Source organism: Mesoplodon mirus, assembly GCF_964341445.2.
Source record: "Mesoplodon mirus genome assembly, chromosome: 14".
NCBI lineage: Eukaryota > Metazoa > Chordata > Mammalia > Artiodactyla > Ziphiidae > Mesoplodon > Mesoplodon mirus.
Window position 1 is genome coordinate 45,899,628 of NC_138990.1, and position 17,156 is coordinate 45,916,783.

Here is a 17,156-nt window from a genome sequence, read left to right on the forward strand (position 1 = left end):
CAAATACGAGAGTAGCCTTGCCGGGCAGGCTCATGTTCTGGCCAGGGGAGCAGCCGGTCCCCCATTTTCAGAGTGGTGGCTCTTTGGGGTTCTGGGCAGGAACATGCCATTCTGTTGGTGCTCTCTGCGGCCTGCACTACACTGATACGTGTCCGGCCCTCCTTCCTCCATTCAGGTGCATGAGTCATGAAGGGAGGGCTGAGCATCTGCGTCCTGCTGGTGGTGTTCGTTACACCATAGGCCTTTTCTCTCCTCTGGTTAGTCCTCTCCTCAGTGGCTGAGGTGGCCACTGCATCCTCAAAACCTTGCTTGGAGTTCAGCTGCCATTACTGGGAGGAGCCCCTCCTACCTACCATCCCTGGGAGCCTGCCTCACTGGACTTTTCAGCCTGGACTAGGGTAAGGGGGGCTGAGGAGCACTTTCACTTGGGAACCCTGGGCTAGCGGGCTGAGGTGGAGTAGCTCAGGTATCTTTGCACACTAGGGTTTCTGTGGATCAGAGCTCTTCCATTTCATGAACTTTAGCAGCGTTAAATTTCTGGATCCAGCAGGCTAACTTACTCCCTCTGGGTACAAAGCACCATGTGCAGTGGGAGTATAAGGATGAACAAGGTAATTCTGATCCTCAGCTTTGAGGCCTCTTAGGTGGTGAGACATCCAGCGACTTCTACAGACTGAATTGGCACACGATGGTCCAAACTGCTCCACCGTCATTCAGGAAGAACCTGCTTTGTGCAAAGAGCTGTTAGCTATTAGCAGGTTGCAGGGATGGGAAAAGGAGATGGAACTCGTTTTTTGAAAACTTAGCATGAGCAGGAACTTTCCACATATATTTAATCCTATGCCAAACGTTCAACCGTTTTACAGACGCGAAACAGAAGATTACCAGGTGGCTTTTAACCAAAGTCACATCGCTAGGATTCACATATCAGGACCACTTGACTTCAAACTCACCTTTCTGTTAAAAAGGAAAAAGTTACTTCAGGCTTTAAGGGCATTCAAACTCAGTGGGAGAGACAAGCCACACAAATCTGAACAACCAGAGAACAAGTCTAAGTTGTGTGTGGGGAGCTGGTTCTCAGAAGAGACCAGCACAGGTCTCCTGGTGTCAGAAGGATCCACGGGGTTGGGGTTCGGGCTGGTTCCTGAGGAAGGGGCAAGCTGTGCCAGGTGGCTGGGAGGAGGGCGAAGAAGCTTGCCTTCCAGCTTGAACGTAGGAGTGGTAGTTCTGTGTGTGCAGCACGGTGAGGACACACACCCAGACCCAGCAGGACATTTCTGCTCCGTATCGTTAGGCATATTGTCAGGATTGAGAGTCTGATGAGCCAGACCAAGAGGTTTGGGTGTAGATTCCAACAGAAATAGGAGTTTATAACCACAGGCACTGTTGGAAGAAGGGTGGGACTAGGTATAACATCATCTGTTCGTCTGGGTCGCTGAGCTGTCTCCAATCCCCCTAATGTTAGTCCTTCCCAGGCTTTTCAAACCCCGGATCCTGACGAGTTCTCCCTCAGGTACCCGGAGGACCTGGTTGGTTGGAAAGGAGAGTATCATTTCTAGAACGCTTCAACTCCTTTCTAGGACTTCAGTTACCCTTCTTAGGCTATTCGAACAAATCAGAGATTATTTTCCCAAGTACTAGGAATCTGTCACACACAGATTCCCACAGAACTCAGGGAGGCTTGTCCTCAGCGGAAGCGGCGTTTGCCGCCAAGTGGCACACACGTTCCACTCAGCTGCTAAGTGGTGGGAGGTGTCCCTGCCCTGACCCTTTCTCTGGCTCTCCTAATTGTAACACAGCTCTAAGTTGAATAAACTTCTTTCCCCTACAACCAGAAAGGAGATCTTATGACACTGGGAAGTAAAAATAGACTATCTGCAAGAAATGAAAACAGACCTTTAAAAAAAACACCCCTGTCTGAGACTGTCCCACATTCATTAAGAAACAACTTCATGTGTTCCACGTGATTATCGTTAACCACATAAAGTTAAAAAAAGTTTCCTTGTCTCCCTTCCTCCTCATTAAGAGATCTATTTTTTTAAGTTAACGTGGCTCTAATTATGTGTCAAGCACTGTTCTAGCACTTTACAAATATTAACATTCTTTTTTACTTACTCTTGAATGAACTCTAAATATATTCCCCTGTGAAAAGAGGTCTGACCTAATGTATTTGCTTATTTCTTTGCAAAATCATTTCCCCCAACTCTTCACTGCCTATCCTAGTGAAGAAGAAAATCCCCTCAAGATAGGTGTTCCACTTGGAGCTTGAGCACCTTCATCCTATTCCTGCCACTTGTCACTAACGACCTGCCACCGTGGGCCGGTAAGTCAGTGCACCTTAGGGCTTTAAGTTGAAAGGGTAGAGTTGGAAGTTGCCAGTGTAGCATCGGTAGGCATGTGTAATTCTGTGACGATGTCCTGTAGACTGTGGGGGACGTTGCTGGCGATGGTGCGGGGTCGAGAATGAGTGCCAGAAGAGCTGGGGGTAGCAGCCGTTCCACCATTAGGGAAGCCAGGTAGGATGCTGCGCTAAAAGCAGATGATGGCTGAAGAGAAGAGACAAGAATGGATGTTATAAAACACTAAGGAGAGTGAAGGGTGGCTCCGTGGGGTGGGCTCTTGAGATGAGAACGGGGATGGGGTGGGAAAGGATGAATTGTTTGGGCAGGATACTGTTCAGCTGCTGTGGGACATCTCTATGGAAATGTCTCGTCGATAACAAAGCTGGGGAATTGAGACAAGTGCAGCAGAGGTAAATGTGATATTTATATGTGATAACTGTTAAGTGCCGTGAGAACAGAGACGTCATTCACTGATGTATCCCAAGCACCTAGAAAAGTATTGAGCACAGAGTTGGTGCTTAATAAGCATCTGTTGACCGAATCATCAACGTAAAGGTAATGAAAGCTCTTTAAATTTGTGCCTCTGTATTATTCACCGAGAGAATGGGAGCCAAGGCGGTCAGCTAAAACCTGAACCTCAGAAAGGGTTGGAGAAGAGTTCAGAAGAAAGCCCTCAAAGAGGCCCAGAATTTCAGATATGTGAGATATGGGGAGAGGTGTGGACAGGATCAGATCCTGCAGGAGGCCACAGAGAATGCAGTCTGAGGCACAGACTCAGTCTGATGCTTTGTGAGTGGGAAGGTGGACACCATGTTTATGGGCTTAGTGAGGTATTGGCTTAGAAGCTGAGGGTTGTTTGCCAAGGAGAAAAGAGGTGTAGGGATTAGAACCTGAAAGTCTAGAAAAGGCTGGGAAAGCTGTGCTGGATCCTCAGGAGATTAATAAAAGGATCACCAAGCAGGGCTCAAAGGGGAAGCTAGACATCGTGAGTTTGTGGTAGGGTTAGGCAGGCAATGCCCAGGCAGGGCCATGGCACCTCACCCACCTTGGAGGACCCTCTCTACAAATATCAGTTACTTCCTCCTTGACAGACTCCTGATTAGCTACCACCAAAGGGTGGTGCAGGTTTGCCCTGGGGAGTTAGCCCGTAAGGCACTGGCTTGCTGGCCCATGGCTGGGGGCCTGGGGACTAAGATGGCACCTCCTTATGGGCTTGTATTCACCCCACACCCGTTCCTTCCCCATCTTTCCATCCATTCATTCCTTCACCAGCAGTCTTTACCGAGAGTCTACTAAGTGCCAGGCTGCGAGCTTGGTGCTGGGGAGGCAAACATGAGGAAAGCAGTACCTTCCCTCGGGGCATAAGCAATCTGCAGGGCAACCTCACCCACTTGCTGTGCCTCCCAGAAGTCTTGTGTGACTGGGTCCTGATCTGAACCCTGCTCTGGTGCAGCAGGTGGGCGAGGTGGACCAGAGCCGGGAGGTGATCTCTGGGCAGACTCCACGGTCAGGGAAAAGGCAAGTTTGCTGTTGTAACGTCTGAAACCTGCTTATTTTGGTAAGCTTTAGCTGTTTTTTATCTCCTGGATTTGGTTCCCTTTAGTTTTTCCCTAGGCTTTTTGGCTACAGTCCTTTTAAAATTTATAGCCTATCTATCTTGGTTGAGCCAAAGGGAACGAGAGAATGGAAATGGATGTTCAGACTGTTTGGGTCAGAGAGAAAGTCAGGCAGTAAACCCTGCCACCAGGTGCCATGGGCACAGCACCAAACAGGATAGGAAAACTCAAAAGGGGTGCCTGGAGGCCCACCTACACAGAGCTTTCCTGTTCTATTCTGGGAAGATTTTGTTTTAAGAATGGAAACTATTCTGTATCAGGAGGCTGCAGCCTTCCCTAGGATCATAGCTCTAGGCTAGGATGGGGGAGGCTATGGATGGCTGCACTTTTCTTTTCTCCAGTAATGAGGCTTCCACTTAGGAATTGACCATAAAATCTTACAGAAATGTAATAGGGAAGAACAAATCTGACTCCACTTTGGATCTAGCTTTTTTTAATTTGTTTTGTTTTGTTTGTTGTTGTTTTTACTTTTAACCTTTGTAGGCTATTACTTTTGCTACAAGTTAAGAATGTTGCCTACAGCCTGAAATATACAGGATAGCCCCAGGGCTCTGACCTTTAAAGGTATACACTTTTGCATTCATATAGAGATAAAAAGTTGCAGAACAGAGAATAACATTTGTCTTGTTGGAGGTTTGTAGGAACATTGTGACCAGACCTACCTAAACAGCTGCAAGAGCAAAGCATTCGGGCACCAAAAAGTTTGCAGCAAACAACCACATCTCCTCTCCTTTTAGTATAAAAGAAGCCTGAGGGACTTCCCTGGTGATCCAGTGGTTAAGAATCCGCCTTCCAGTACAGGGGGTTTGATCCCTTGTCAGGGAACTAAGATCCCATATCCTGCATGCCGCACAGTGCGGCCAAATAAGTAAGTACAGAAAGAAAAAAGAAAGCCAGAATTCTAACTCCGTTAAGATGGTTCTTTGGGACACCAGTCCACCATCTTCTCAGTATGCTGGCTTTCCAAATAAAGTCACTATTCCTTGACCCAACAACTCATCTCTTGATTTTACTGGCCTGTTGTGCAGTGAGCAGTATCAGCTTGGTAACAGAGGGAGTGGGATTTCTGGCTCAGGAGGAGAGGCTGGGAATAGCTCATGAGCGGGCTGTGACGTGCCCTTCCCAGGGTAGCTACCACGGCCTCTGCATTGGTGCTGGGTACAGAGGGTCAGCCCCGACAGGAGGAGAGCTGCCCTCTGAGTAAGCGTCGCCCAGGCCTGGGGCTGCTTCCAGGCGCTTCAGGATGTTATAGCCAGAGAGCAGCAGAGGTAGGGTGGGGAATGGGGCGCAGGAGCAGAGTGCAGGCTCTGGCGACCTTGGGGCCCTCCTCCCCGTGCTCCCCACCCACTTTCTCATCAGTCCTGGCAACAGGGCCCACTTTGTGGGATCATTTGTGATCGTGGCTGCACGTGCAGCCTCAGGCTCTGCCCCACAGGCACCCGGGAACTGCCCAGCACCCTTTGGAAGGTGGTGACCAGGTGCTGATGGGATGGCCGGGGCGCTGAGAGCAGGGACAGGGAGGCCCAGGGAACTCAGAGTTGGGGAGGAAGAGTCCTTCAAGTATAAAAGAAACTCTAGGGAATTCCCTACCAGTCCAGTGGTGAGGACTTTCACTGCCGGGGCCCAGGTTCAATCCCTGGTAAGGGAACTAAGATCCCGCAAGCCAAGTAGCGAGGCCAATCAATCAGTCAGTCAATCAATAAATAAAAGAAACTCCCTAAATTCAGTTCTCCACAGAGGTGGGGGACTCTGCCAGGAATAGGGGCAGGGGTCGTCCCAGCCTGACTCAGGGTCCTGTGATTCCCTCCAGTCTTCCAGCTGCCTGGGCTGCTACCACGGCACAGGCCTCAGGGGGGCGCTGCTCCCCCTCTGATAGCATGGCTCAAGGCAGCCAGAATGGGCCCACAGCTTAGGGAAGTCCCCGAGGGGGCGGCAGAGTCACTGGATGGAGGAGAACACCGCTTTATCACCCTGAGCTTGCTCTTGACCACAGACAGGCTGCTTCCCTGGTGTGCCGGGTCCTCAGCCCTCGCCCCTCAAACAGGAAAGCACGGCTCCCCACCCATGGCCAGCTGGCCCAGCGGCCCCCTGGGTGAGCAGCTCCCTGAGGAGGGCAGGGCCTGCCCAGCTGCCCAGATTTTCTCCTTCAGCACCTGCCCTGTCTCTGCAGCACGAGGCCTTCCAATCCACAGCCTCCCATTCTGGCTTTTCCGTCTGACTCCTTGGTCTCTCTCAAGCGCTCCTGCAATGGCACTGAGCCCTCCCTCCTGTCCACCTCATCTTCCTCTGGCTTTCCCTTTTTTCTGGTACATCTCCACCTCGAGAGCGGCCCTCTCCCCTCTCCTCCCCTGGTTAACCAGCTGTGTAAAGAGCTGCCAGGGCTGGGCTGATGGATGGGCCCTTCCCCCGCTCTGCTCTTCTCAGGCCTCCCCTTGTCCCCACGCCTCCCTCCCGGCCCTTTCTCCTCACCTCTGCCTCCACCACTCATTTTTACCATCAAGGAAGGACACCAAGAGGAAAGGGGCTTCTGGATAAGCAAGTGGAGAGGTGGGTCAGGGAGATAATAGGGGCGTGCAGGCAGCTCCTGCAGATAAGGATTCCCTGGACCCCCTTGGGAATGCCCTACGAAGCGGGGAGAATGCTCCTGATTCTTCTGTGCTTCCCCGTCCCTGACAGCAATGCCTGGAGGGGGTGGAAAAGCAGGGTGGTGTTGAAAAGGGCTGGGGACTTAGTGCGGCCAGAACTGAATTTGGATCTCAGCTCTGACGGTTATTAGCTGCATGATCTGGGGCAGGTAAGCCTCAGTTTCTCCATCTGTAAAGCACAGACAATATTGTCTGCCTCACAGCGCCTGGCACCAAGTGTAAGCTCAATAAATGTCATTCCTGTCCCTGCTGTCAGGGTGCTGGGTCACCCTTTTCCCTGAAATCCCTCATAGATTCCACCCAAAAGGTAACCCTTTCCTACATGCCCTCTATATACTGGGCACACTTGTACCCACAACGTCATGTAACCCCTCTGTTTATAATTAGGAAAGCTGGAATGCAGAGGGGTTACCAGTGACCAGAGTATCAGCAGAAGGCCGAGGCAGAACCAAGGAGCCTGAGCGCAGAGCCCCAGGAGGGGCTAGCCAGCAGCAGGAGGTTGCTGGGAAGGAGCCGAGAAGAGTTTTGCTGAGAAACTCAACTGTGCAAGAGCCTCCCAGGGCCTGGGTGGGAGTGAGAGCCCAGGCTCTGCACCTGCCCCTGTCACTTGCTGGGTGACCTTGGGGAAGTCCTTTTCCCTCTCTGAGCCTCAGCTTCCTCTTCGTTTTGCAGGGGTATGAGACAGAGGTGGACTGCATGCTTTGTGAGGTCTCTTCCTGCCCTGAATGTTCGGTTCCCTGTCCTGCAAAGGGATCCAGCCTCGTGCATATAGGGCAGGGCTGCAGCTTAAGGCTGTTCATAGGGTAAAAATCTAGTCGTTTTCCCCACTCCCTATTTCCTCACTCTTCCCCACCCCCATCCTGTCACTTGGGGCCTGTAATCAATGAGTCGTAAAATGAGAAAGTAGCAGGAACTAGCAAAGCATGGACAGCAGCTGGGGCAGCCTTGGTGCCCAGTGTGAGGGACTGCTAGCCCTTCGCCTGCACCCAGCCTCCCGTGCTAGACTCAGGCCAGCAGCGACTCACCCATCCTGGTCGAGGGGCCCCCAGCTGAAGATCAGAATGGGGAGGCCTATTTTCAATGGGTCCAAAGACCACACCTTAAAACAAGTAATGAAATCTATGTGTATTGACGTGGAAAGACGCACCCAGGATGTATGGCTGAATCATAAAAGCAGGTTACATGTTATCGCCTATAATGTAATCCTCTTATGTTATTACAAAGAAATCTTTGTACATAAAAGAAAATATGAGCAGAGAGACTGTGAATAGCAGTTCTCTCTGGGAGTAAGAGTATAGGGGAATCATTCACTTTCTACGCTTTCCTTTGATAGGTTTTTATTTATTTATTTTTATTTTTGGCCACACTGCACAGCTTGTGGGATCTTGGTTCCCCAGCCAGGCATCGAACCCATGCCCCTGGCAGTGGAAGCACAGAGTCCTAACCACTGGACAGCCAGGGAATTCCCTCCTTTGATAGGTTTTTAAAGCGCACATATATTGCCTTTATAATTTTAAAAAATCGACACAATTGGGCTTCCCTGGTGGCGCAGTGGTTGAGAGTCCGCCTGCCGATGCAGGGGACACGGGTTCGTGCCCCGGTCCGGGAAGATCCCACATGCCGCAGAGCGGCTGGGCCCGTGAGCCATGGCCGCTGAGCCTGCGTGTCCGGAGCCTGTGCTCCGCAACGGGAGAGGCCACAACAGTGAGAGGCCCGCGTACTGCAAAAAAAAAAAAAAAAAAAAAAAAAAATCAACACAATTTAATAATAAAGATATTTCCACTGTGGGGGAGAAGGCTTGCAGAAATACGCACGAGCTAATGAAAATGCTCCGGGTCTTTGCTTCAGGCTGGAGTTATATCAACCTAGGATGGGAAGGCCGGTGGACTCCTGCACTATATCCAAAACGAAAGCACAAAGGGCTTGATGTTTTTTTAAGAGAAAATGAACAATCCCTTAATGAAATCTGTAAGGTCAAATCTGTCAAAATATATGATTCAACGTATATGAGGCAAAGGGAGGATAATTGTAAAAGAGGTCCTTGGTGTCCACAGCTCAAACCTGGACTTGGGGTTGGCTGCTGTGAGGCAGGGCTGGGGCAATTGGGACTGAGGGCTGCTCCCCAGCACCTCACACAGCTTGAGAACAAAGCCAAATCAGCACCGTGGTCCAACCCCTCTCTCCCAAATGGCTGCAGCTTCCAACCACCGAGCCCAAGGCCACCTGGCCTGCGGGAGCCTTTCAGAATGACTCCAGTATCCCTCAGCTCCTTGCCATCCAGCTTTTTCCTATAACCAAGCCCAGAACGAATGGGCATCTCCCTGAGCCAAGGACCCAGGCTCGAGCACACTGCGAAGTAGGTGAAGGCAGTAAAGGGACTGGTGGGTTTCAGCCTACATCAGAATGGATATTTGAGGGTGGAGAGGATGGAGAGGCTGGGAAGGGGGTAGGGGAGCTGTGCAAGGTCACTCTGGCTGAGGGATTCTATCCGTTCCTAGATGACCGGTTTTGTGTCCCCCTCCTGAGGAGTCAGCACAGGGGCTGAAAGGTGCAATAAGATACAAGTTTATTGGCAGAGGTGCGGCGGAGTCCTCCCTCTCTCTGGGAGAGCCGAGGGCACAGCACCAACAGAGGGATGGCCAGACGGACCCCCAAACAGACACATGGATGGTGCAGACTCATAGAGACCATAGCACAGCCACACAGGCACAGAGACACACAGGCCACAGCACCAAGACACACACACACACAGACACAAAACCATAAGGCCAGAACACACGGACAAAGTGCAGGCTTTGGGGCTCCTGCATAGACAGACAGCCACGTGGGGAGGGGGCCCCTGCTGACCTCCCCCAGGCTTAGGCACGCCAACAGCACAAAGACAGGCAGATCCCCCAGCCAGCCAGCCAGGCTGCCACACAGACAAATGAACTGCACGGAAAGGAGGCTGGGGGCTCCCCCGAGCACAGGGAGCAGGGACCACAGGACTTCTACACACCCCGACTGCCCTGACTTCCCTGTTCAGCCTGACCCTGGCCCCACTCCCCACACACACTTTGGTCTTGCCCACTGGGGCTGGGGGGTTGACAGGTGGAAGCGGGCAGAGAGGAAGGGTACGGACCCAGCTCCGTCCCTTCTCCGTGAGCAGGGAGGCAGTTGCTGAGAGTCCAGGGCTGAGCCTGGGCCTGGCAGTGGGGTGAGGGTGCGGCCGTGGCTCAGGCTTGGGGGGGCTCCCTGCAGCGCAGGCACTGAGCCATCTCAGGCTGGTACTGCTCGACCTGCAGGGTAGAGCTGGAGAATCCAAACCGGGAGTGGAGCCGGGATGTGGCTTCAGCCAGGACGGCTTCAGAGTCAGCCGTGGAGTCTGCGGGGGAGTGATAAGAGGCAGCAGGTTTCCAGGGGAACTGGGAACCAGCCAGGGGCCCAGATAAGGATGGGTGAAGGGGACCCAGGGGTTTGCATGGCATGAAAGCCAAGATTGAATGGGAAGCTTTATTTTCTCTATATATTGTATGAACTGTGTAAAACTGTAAAAAAGGTCGGACAGACTCATCCCTAATCAGCTAGGCTAACACACTAGACCGTTATTTTTCTATTCTCTTCTGCTCTTTGAGTATCAGTATACAGCTGTGCATTTCAGCAGCCATACCACCCGATTTTCCATGACATTCCAGATGTTAAATATTCTGTTCTCATTGTCCCTCTAGAGTTACCATCAATATCCTACAAAGTATAATATTTTTGGCATCCAAATTGCATGTCTCTGATTGCTTCTTGCATCTGGAAGAAACTCAAAAATTCTTTGTCAGCTTGTGAGTCACCATATATATTTTAAATAGTTGAACCATAATGTAGCTAAAATTTTATATTCCGCTTTCTCTCTTAGCATTATACCATAAACATTTTTCCTAGTTGCCCTACAGTCTTCATAATCATCAATTTTTAAAAGCTACATGATACTCCACTGAGTGGAGGAGCCATAATTTACCTAACTGTGCCCCATCACGAGACCTGTAGGTACCAGTGACCTCTTAAAGGGTTGCTGGTTCCCAGCACTACTTCAGAGAGAGTGAAACCTCCCCGAGAGAGAGAGAGAGAGAGAGAGAGAGAGAGAGAGAGAGAGAGAGAAATACAAAAGACAGAGAGATGGAAACATTCGCCGTTAATTCAGACCATCTTCCTATGTTTGGATGGTGGTACGGGAAGGGAGAAATATTTCTGGAAAGTAACTGCTTGCTGGGGTCAGTGTGGACTCACCAATGGCCAGGTGTGCGGAGGCAACATGGTAAGTAAGCGTAAGGGACCACAGGTGCAGCTCGTGGGTTGCCCGAACTCCTGGCACTGACAACAGGGTATCTCGCACAGGTTCAAACCCCACATTTCGGGGGGTACCTGCAAGCAGCACCCACCGCGCCTTATTGCCAGGGCCACTCCTGCCCAGAGGCCAGGACCCCACCTCCCCCATCCTGTACCACTCACCCTGTTGATCCCCACAGTTTACCCCATCCCTGAATCCTCCTTCCACCAACAGGCCTTCTCCCCACACTCTCCAGGAAAACAGAGGTGCCTAGTCCTGGGGTGAGGTCAGAGAGGGCCCCTGGGGGTGGGGAGCAGTGGCGTCTGACTCACCTTCCATGAGGACGCGGAGAACATCTCGGAGGGTGGGAGCGGTGGATCCAAGGGCACAGATGGAGAAGAGAAAGGTGCTGATGGGGTCAGCTGCCTTGTACTGAGGCTGTAGAGAAAGAAAGCCCTAAGCCTGGGAATCAGGGACCTTTCAGAGGAAGACCTAGGGGCATCCTGGACAAACAGGACCTGAGAGGCCCCTGAGAACCCTGCTGGGGTGAAAGGGACTATAACCCTGGGCCAGGAGTCCTGGGGGGCTGGGAGATGGAGTGGGGTGGGAGGGGGTCCAGGGAAGGAGGGGCTGGGGGGTGGAATTGGGGGAGGAAGGCTGGGGCAGATGGTACCTTGAAGTAGATGAGGATGGAGGCAGCCAGCACCCCAAGGCTCTGCAGAAGGTCCCCCAGCACGTGCACAAAGGCCGCCCGGACGCTGGTGTTCCCCAGGGGCAGGGGCTCCCCAGGCCCCTCCTCCAGCGGTGCATACTCTGCCCCCCTGGACCCGTGGCTGTGGTGGGGCCCGGCCTGGTGCAGCACAAAGGCCATTCTGAGGGGGAAGCAGAGCAGCTCAGCCCAGGTGGCCTCCCAGGCTCCTCTGCCCGCTTCCACGGCTCCTCCTCTCACCTCCCCAGGAGCCCGCTCTCCATCTACTTTCTCCCTATTTTCCCAGTCCCAGGAAAAAGACAATACGGTCCAAGAGAGACAAGTAATGCAGCCTGGGCGCAAGAATACGTGGTGCCAGAGACGTGGATTCAGATCCTGACCCTGCTACTAAAGTAGCTATGTGCCCTGGGCAAGTCCCCTGGTCACCTCTTGGGATCTATCTGATTAACTGTATACCAGGAGTGATACTACCTACCTCATGGGGTGGTTGGGAGCTTTAAATGAGACAATGCTGATGACAGCCCCCAGCAGGGTGGCCAGTACACAGCAGGCCTTTAACAAAGGTCTTTTGACTCTGAATTTTAGGTCTCTACCCCAGTCCCTTCTCGGGCATCCCTAGAGCAGAGAGATGAGAACAGCATGTGCGTGCTGCGAGTCTGTCTGGGAGAGGAGAGCCTGCTCTCCCAGCCTGGAGGAGGAGCCCTCGCCCTGAATCCCACACGGTGCCTGCTCCATACTGGAACGTACAGCAGATTGGCACAGACTGCGATGCTGGCGGTCAGCAGCATGGCACCCCCCTCGATGTGGTAGTCGCTGTGCAGCAGGCGGATGAAGGCCAGGTACAGGAGGATGCCAGTGACCATCCAGAGGGAGACCACAGAGGCCAAAGCCCCCAGAGTCTCTGCAGGGGAAGACAAGCTATCAGAGAGCTGCCCAGGACCCTGAGAGGTACCTTCTGGCAAGACTGGGGGAGGTCATCAGACCATGCAGGGGCCTTACCTGAGCGGTGCCAGCCAAAGGTCATGGTGCGGGTGGCTGGACGGGTAGAGAGCCAGAGGGAGAAGAGGCTGCCCATCATGCTACCCACATCTGCCAACAGGTGGGCTGCATCAGTCATAATGGCCAGGCTGTGCGCCAAATACCCACCTGTAAGGGTAAAGCGATATATGGTCTGGTCCATTTAGAAAATATCATGCAGTGTGTGTAGAGGCATGGAAAAGAGACAGGGGGGACACATACCAGAATGTGAACAGCAATTTTTCTCTGGTAATGGGATTACACGTGGGTTTTTTTTTTTCTTTTCACTCATTCACATTTTCTAGTTTTTCTACAATAACATTTTTTTGACCATGCCGCGCAGCTTGTGGGATCTTAGTTCCCCGACCAGGGATTGAACCTGCGCCCTCAGCAGTGAAAGCGGGGAGTCCTAACCACTAGACCACTAGGGAATTCCCCACAATGACATATTTTAATCAGAAGAAAACAGGGCTTTTACAAGACCAGTTCATACTGATGAGCCAGCCCTGAATTCCCTTGGCGCTGTCCCTCGCCCTCTCCCACTTCCTGAGTCCTGGGCACCCACCTCCCCCGTCCCAGCCATCCCCATCTTCTCTGCACCTCCACCCAGGAACATTCCTGGGACTCCGGGTGGGAAGTGGCTTAGGCAGGCGTCCGGAGGATGGTGTCGGAGGAACTGCTTTCCGACTTACCGACTACTTCCCCGGCCATGAAGACGCAGCACACAGCACAGGCTGCACACAGCTGCCTCTGTGCCTGCAGCCTCTCAGGGGTGAGACCTGGCTGTGGCACAGGGTCCCTGTGGCAGTGGTGGAAGGACGTCTCCATGGGTTTGGGCTCCTCGGGAAGGGGCTCGGAGGGCTCTGTGAAGAGACTGAGGCAGGCAGCCCAGTTCAAGCTGGGGCCTGGTTCAAGGGCTAACCTGCTTCTCACTCCCAGTCCTGGATCCCCCAGACTGGCTTCATCAGATGTCCCACCTCTCTATCCTTTCCCGAGGCCTTGTGGACAGAGGGCCACAGGAGAGATGGGGCTAAATGGACAATTCAGATTCCAGCCTCCCTTTTCCTTTCACGTACAGAGCCATAGAATCTCAGAGCACACATGGAAAGCACCTTAGAGACGTCTAGTCTACCACTTATTAAAGAATTAGAAGTATGAGGTTCAAAGGGGGAGAGGACTTATGGAGGCCACACAGCTAGTTAGTGGTCGAGCTGAGATTAAACTCCAACCAGATCAATTCATTATGATAGGCACCACGAAGAATACAAGATGAGCAGGATATCCTTTCTGATCTCTGGGAGCCTCTGGTGAACAAGACAAATGTGTACCTAAATGCTATGAGATGTAGCAAAAGGTAGCTATTGCCTTAGAGCAGTTAAAGCGCTATCAGGGCTCAGAGGGACATACCGACTCTAATGAGGAAATCAGGGAAACAACTGAAGGAGGCAGCTGAGAAGTGCCTGGAAGGATGGGAAGGATTTTGATAAAGAGGAGGCGCACATGCCCGGCGAAGGCAGTATGAAGGGGAAGTGGTGTGGAAGTGTGGGGTGAGGCTCAGCACATGGTCCTGGCCTTAGTGCCTCCCTGCTGGACCTACCCCCTGGTGCCTCCACTCCCAGGTCCTTCACCTTCCCTCTCTAAGACATTCAGCTAGACGTGGCCCTTTAAGAGGAGAGTAGAATGCTGGGACCCAAAAAGTCTGAAGTTCCTGGCACAGAGAACTAATGGCCAGATTCCAGAGCTGGGTTGTCATGGGGAGGAGAGAACACAGACTGGTGGGGCTGGGATTGGGAGCAGTAGGAGTGCTGGGTTTGGAGTCTGCCACATGTTAGCTGGACCTCAGTGTGACCATAAGCACCCAGCAGAGGCCACTTTAACTGCTCAGTGCAGTAAGCCTCCCAGGACAAATGAATGGGGCTGGAGGCCTCACCTGGGGATGCCAGAGGCCGAGCTCAGGCTAACTGCGTTTTCAGCCCGTTCTGGCTTAATTCTCACCCCCATGACTACCCAACCTGAACCCCAGGGAGAACAGAACCTTCCACAGCATAAAGGACCTAAATAGAAAAGTACAGTTCTAGAAATACTCATGGAGGTGTCACAAGAATACCGTTGAGAGAAAATGAAGGCTCCAGATAGAAATGTGATCACAGCAGTAAAGTGGGGAAGGGTGCCTGGGGCCTTCTGGATGAGGACAGCTCTGCCCAATGGGCGAATTCAGCTGTGAGGGAGATGGGGGCACATTTGGTGCTTCTAGGGAAAATTCAAGTGCTGGCAGGTAGATTAACTTCTTGGAATCCCCTTCCGAGACTTAGAATCTGGGTGTGTATGATTCCAGGTGCGTTTCCAGAGGAGATGGGAGATGAGGGTGGCTTTGAAATCCACCCTTATTCTTCAATGAGAGAACCAAGCAGCGTACACGTACCGAAGCTCAGTCTAGTGGGAGAGACAGAAGTGTCGCAAATGACTAACTATGCAAGGAGAAGCCGGGGCCAGGAGGGTTATAAACAAAGGACTTTGGAGCACAGGGGAAGGAGTGACCAACTCTGAAGGGGATGAGGAGACCCTCACAGAGGAGGAGATGTTTAAGAGAAGACCTAGGTAGAGAAAGGAGCTCCAGACACATGGAATGACAATGACAAGATATGCAGCTTGGAACTTAAGTGTGAGGAACCAGGGGAAGGGCTGAGGAGGAAAGTGATGGGCTCAAAGTAACATAAAGGGAGATACACTGATTGATTTAATCTTTCCCGATCTGTGAGATGGATGACCTTGACGATGTACTAGTCTGGGAGGAAGAGAAGAGAGGAGATGGAGGGGTCCAGAACCGACAAGGCCAGAGGCTCCCTGAGCAGAATCTTTGAGAGAGGCAGGCAGGTAGGGAAGAGCCTCTTCCAGAAAATACTGCAGGATTTGGTGACTAATGGTCATATGAGAATGAGAATAAGCTGGGAGTCAGAGATGCGGGTCTGAAGAGCAAACAGAGGGTGAGTGGCTTTGAGGCAGTGGGCAAGATGCCTTTCCTGGCCCTGTAAGACACAGCGCGGCCAGGCGTCAAGGTAGTCACCCATCAACAGGCTGCTCCCTTTTGTTTTGCATTAACTGGGCACTAAAGAAGCCTCATTGTTGGTGTGCACACACACCTGCTGTGTGCAGAGAAGGAAAGACAACTTGCTCTCCCTGGCCCTCTGAAACCCCCGACAAACAACAAATAATATTGAGCGGGGTAGAAGGGAGACTGGCCTGAAGCAGAGTCGAAAGGTAGATGAAGAGATGCCAGGGCCACAGCTGCCCCCGTCTGCAGTCCTCCGCGGGAGAGATTCCGACGGAAGTCTTCCCTCCCTTCTGCTCATCCATTCCCCCATCCACCGGGGTTTACGGCCCCCATCCAGGGAAAGAGCGAGAAACCCACAGGGGCACCACACCCGAGACAAAGGGAGAGGGGTTGGGAGGGAAAAGGAAAGAAAGGGAGATGAGGAAAGAGAAAAAGCCGGAGACCCTGTCAAATTCCCGAGATAAACGAACGGTGGGCAAACAGACAAAATGGCCAGCGGAGGTGGTCAGGGAGGGCCTGGCGCGGCCGCTCGGAGGGACAAGGCGGGCGCCGGGCGCCGGGCGCGGGAGGCCGGCGGGACGCGGAGGCGGTTCTCCGGCCGCCCCCGGCCCGCTGTCCCGACCGCTCCGAGCGCCTCATTTCACACCTCGCCGCCCCCGGCCCCGTCTGTGCGTAGCCGGGAATACCCCCGCCGCCCAGACCGCACCTGCTCCTTCCTTACCGCCCCCTCGCTTCCCAGCGGCCGCCCGCCCCACAGGAGCCCGGAAGACCCGCTGCGGAGCCCGGGCCCATCGTCGGCCCCGGTGCCCACAGTTGGCCACTCTGGAGGGGGCGCCCCGAGCCCGGGAGCGCGGAGGGTAGGGCCGGGGGCCTGGGCGGCGAGGGGCTCCTACGACCCCGGAGCAATGCGTACATCGGGGCACCTGGCGCGGACTCCGGCCAGACGGAGGGGCAGTCGCTCGCGGGGGTCAGACGCGGCGGGGGCGGCGGAGGGGGCGGGAAGCTTGGGGGGCGGGCCGAGGAGCAGTTTCCCGGGACCGGGAGAAAGAAGGTAGCCAGGAGGAGGCATATGGGGCTGTTGGTGGGGGGGGGGGTCGGGGCTGGCTGGGCGGGCCGGGGCTCTCTGTGCAGCCGAAGGGGACAGAACGCAGCGCCACGAAGCCGAGGGGGTCGCGGTGCGCTGGGCCGGCCGGCCGAGAGAGACAACGAAGTGGACGGAAGGCGGAAGGGTGGCGCCCCCCCAGCCGAGGGCCGACCCAGGTCAATCCTACCTCTTCAAACGCAGGCCGCCACCAGCGCCGCCGCGGTCTCGGGGGCTCACCAGGCGAGTGGTCTCAGAGCCCCCCGTGGCGGGAGAGGTCTCCATTTCCCCGCGGCCCCGACCGTCTAGGCCGCACCGAGGTAGGGAGAGGCGTGGCTGACCCCGCGCCAAGTCCGAGCGGCCTGTCGACCCCCAGACTCCCCGCAGGGCCTCGGGG

At 53.6% G+C, this 17,156-nt stretch overlaps 1 protein-coding gene across 1 annotated transcript; it reads right to left on the reverse strand.

Annotated features, from left to right (window-relative positions):
• Positions 1-9,185: 9,185 nt before the first annotated feature.
• Positions 9,186-17,156, reverse strand: SLC30A3 (solute carrier family 30 member 3). The gene is made up of 8 exons (XM_082641798.1): positions 16,950-17,156; positions 13,319-13,500; positions 12,609-12,755; positions 12,357-12,510; positions 11,574-11,772; positions 11,233-11,338; positions 10,861-10,995; positions 9,186-9,967 (listed from the first exon to the last, which is right to left on the reverse strand). Exons 1-8 carry the CDS (start codon positions 17,042-17,044, stop codon positions 9,819-9,821), a joined length of 1,167 nt encoding a protein of 388 aa, XP_082497924.1. The 5' UTR covers positions 17,045-17,156; the 3' UTR covers positions 9,186-9,818.

What these genes read in the sequence shown, in the direction of transcription:
- SLC30A3 (XM_082641798.1), bottom strand. Translation starts at nt 17,044, where the DNA reads ATGGAGACCTCTCCCGCCACGGGGGGCTCTGAGACCACTCGCCTGGTG. An exon ending in CCATCCTCATCTACTTCAAG is followed by an intron (nt 11,339 to 11,573) that starts GTACCATCTGCC and finishes CTTTCTCTACAG; the next exon opens with CCTCAGTACAAGGCAGCTGA. An exon ending in CTCCGCACACCTGGCCATTG is followed by an intron (nt 9,968 to 10,860) that starts GTGAGTCCACAC and finishes ACTCCCCCGCAG; the next exon opens with ACTCCACGGCTGACTCTGAA.